The sequence below is a fragment of the Frankliniella occidentalis genome, unplaced genomic scaffold, assembly GCF_000697945.3.
Source record: "Frankliniella occidentalis isolate FOCC.00 unplaced genomic scaffold, Focc_3.1 Scaffold1, whole genome shotgun sequence".
Lineage (NCBI taxonomy): Eukaryota > Metazoa > Arthropoda > Insecta > Thysanoptera > Thripidae > Frankliniella > Frankliniella occidentalis.
Genome location: NW_026267131.1, coordinates 1,546,122 through 1,547,346, shown reverse-complemented (window position 1 = coordinate 1,547,346; position 1,225 = coordinate 1,546,122). Strand labels below are relative to the sequence as shown.

Below are 1,225 nucleotides of genomic sequence, written 5' to 3'. Positions count from 1 at the left end.
GGGGGGGGGTGATATTACAGAAAAGAAGTCGAGATACACGGTGACATGAACGCGCTGCCCCGCCAGGGAATCGTCCATGAGGTACTTCCGTTTGTCGCAGATTCACTCGGCAAGTTACAGGAGAGCTCGGCGCCTGTGAGAATCGGGGTAGGCCATCCCGCAGTACACGCATGCACTGCAGGCATGACGTTGCCTACCCACCAGGCGCTATGAGAGCTTGCCTTGGCTGAACCTGGCAGGTTCGTAACGGCAAGTGGAAGTGACGGACGGAGGTACTACTATGTGGACGATTCCCCAGGACGAAGGGAAAGATGACACATTCACGTGGTGCCTGACGGTTGTTTCCTCCGCGAGGCCTACCTTAGAGGAGTCCCAGGCGAACTTATTCCAGTCGTCGATGGTGATGGGGCCCACGGGCTTCTCCGGCAGGGAGCGCTGCCACTGCGGCGGCAGCTTGGTGTTCTGCAGCGTCCATCTCTGCGAGTCGAAACAACAAAACATCATTTTTATTAATTTTTATTTTGGTGTGTAGGCGAGGCGAGCGCGCGCTCACGAGCGCTTTTCGGGCTCTCCCTTCCTGACCCTCCTCCACACGACCGAATAATAGCCGTCGATCGTAGACGTAGTGCTTTTGTACTTCCGAGAGCTCCCTCCCCCCGACTCCTCCCGCAGCGCCAGACACCACATCGCGCCCTGGTGGCGGAGGGGGGCGCACCTCGGGGGTGGATGTGCTCGGGCGGTTTGGGCCGCTCCGGCCGGGGTGGGCGCGCCGTGCTAGGCACCAGGGGCGCACGAGCTGCACGAGGCGAGCCCGTTCCTTACCTCCCACAAGTCGCCGAAATATGCAGCGGGGAAGGAGGGGGGGGGGGAGTCACGTGAGGGCGGCGAAAGAACGAGAGGGAAGAAAAACAACAGCACATATATTTCCTTCCGGGACCGCGGGTGAATTCGAACCTCACCGTTGGAACCGACGGCAAAACATGTTGAGTCAGCATGTTGCCATGCAAGGGGAAAACGAAATGTACTGTTATACGAGAGGAGAGAGCAGCCCCCCCTCCCACCATACCCCCTTTGTCCCCTCCTTTTCCAGTCGATGCCCTCGTTGAGTCAACTCGAAAGAGTCACGCTGTAATGGAAAAGTTATTTTCTGAATCCGCGAGAACTTACCTCGCTTTTCTTTAGAAGTATGAATCCACCTCTTTAGTTTTTACTATTTTTTTGTATT

At 56.8% G+C, this 1,225-nt stretch overlaps 2 protein-coding genes across 2 annotated transcripts in view; one reads left to right on the top strand and one right to left on the bottom strand.

The window, feature by feature from the left end:
* Window positions 1-1,225, top strand: part of LOC113213475 (uncharacterized) — a 66,921-nt gene that overhangs the window by 39,739 nt on the left and 25,957 nt on the right. The window lies entirely within an intron of this gene.
* Window positions 1-1,225, bottom strand: part of LOC113213390 (zinc finger protein 474-like) — an 8,431-nt gene that overhangs the window by 4,722 nt on the left and 2,484 nt on the right. The window contains exon 2 of the mRNA XM_052267786.1: window positions 209-477. Coding sequence (XP_052123746.1) covers window positions 209-477 — 269 coding nt within the window. The remainder of the gene's footprint in view (window positions 1-208; window positions 478-1,225) is intronic.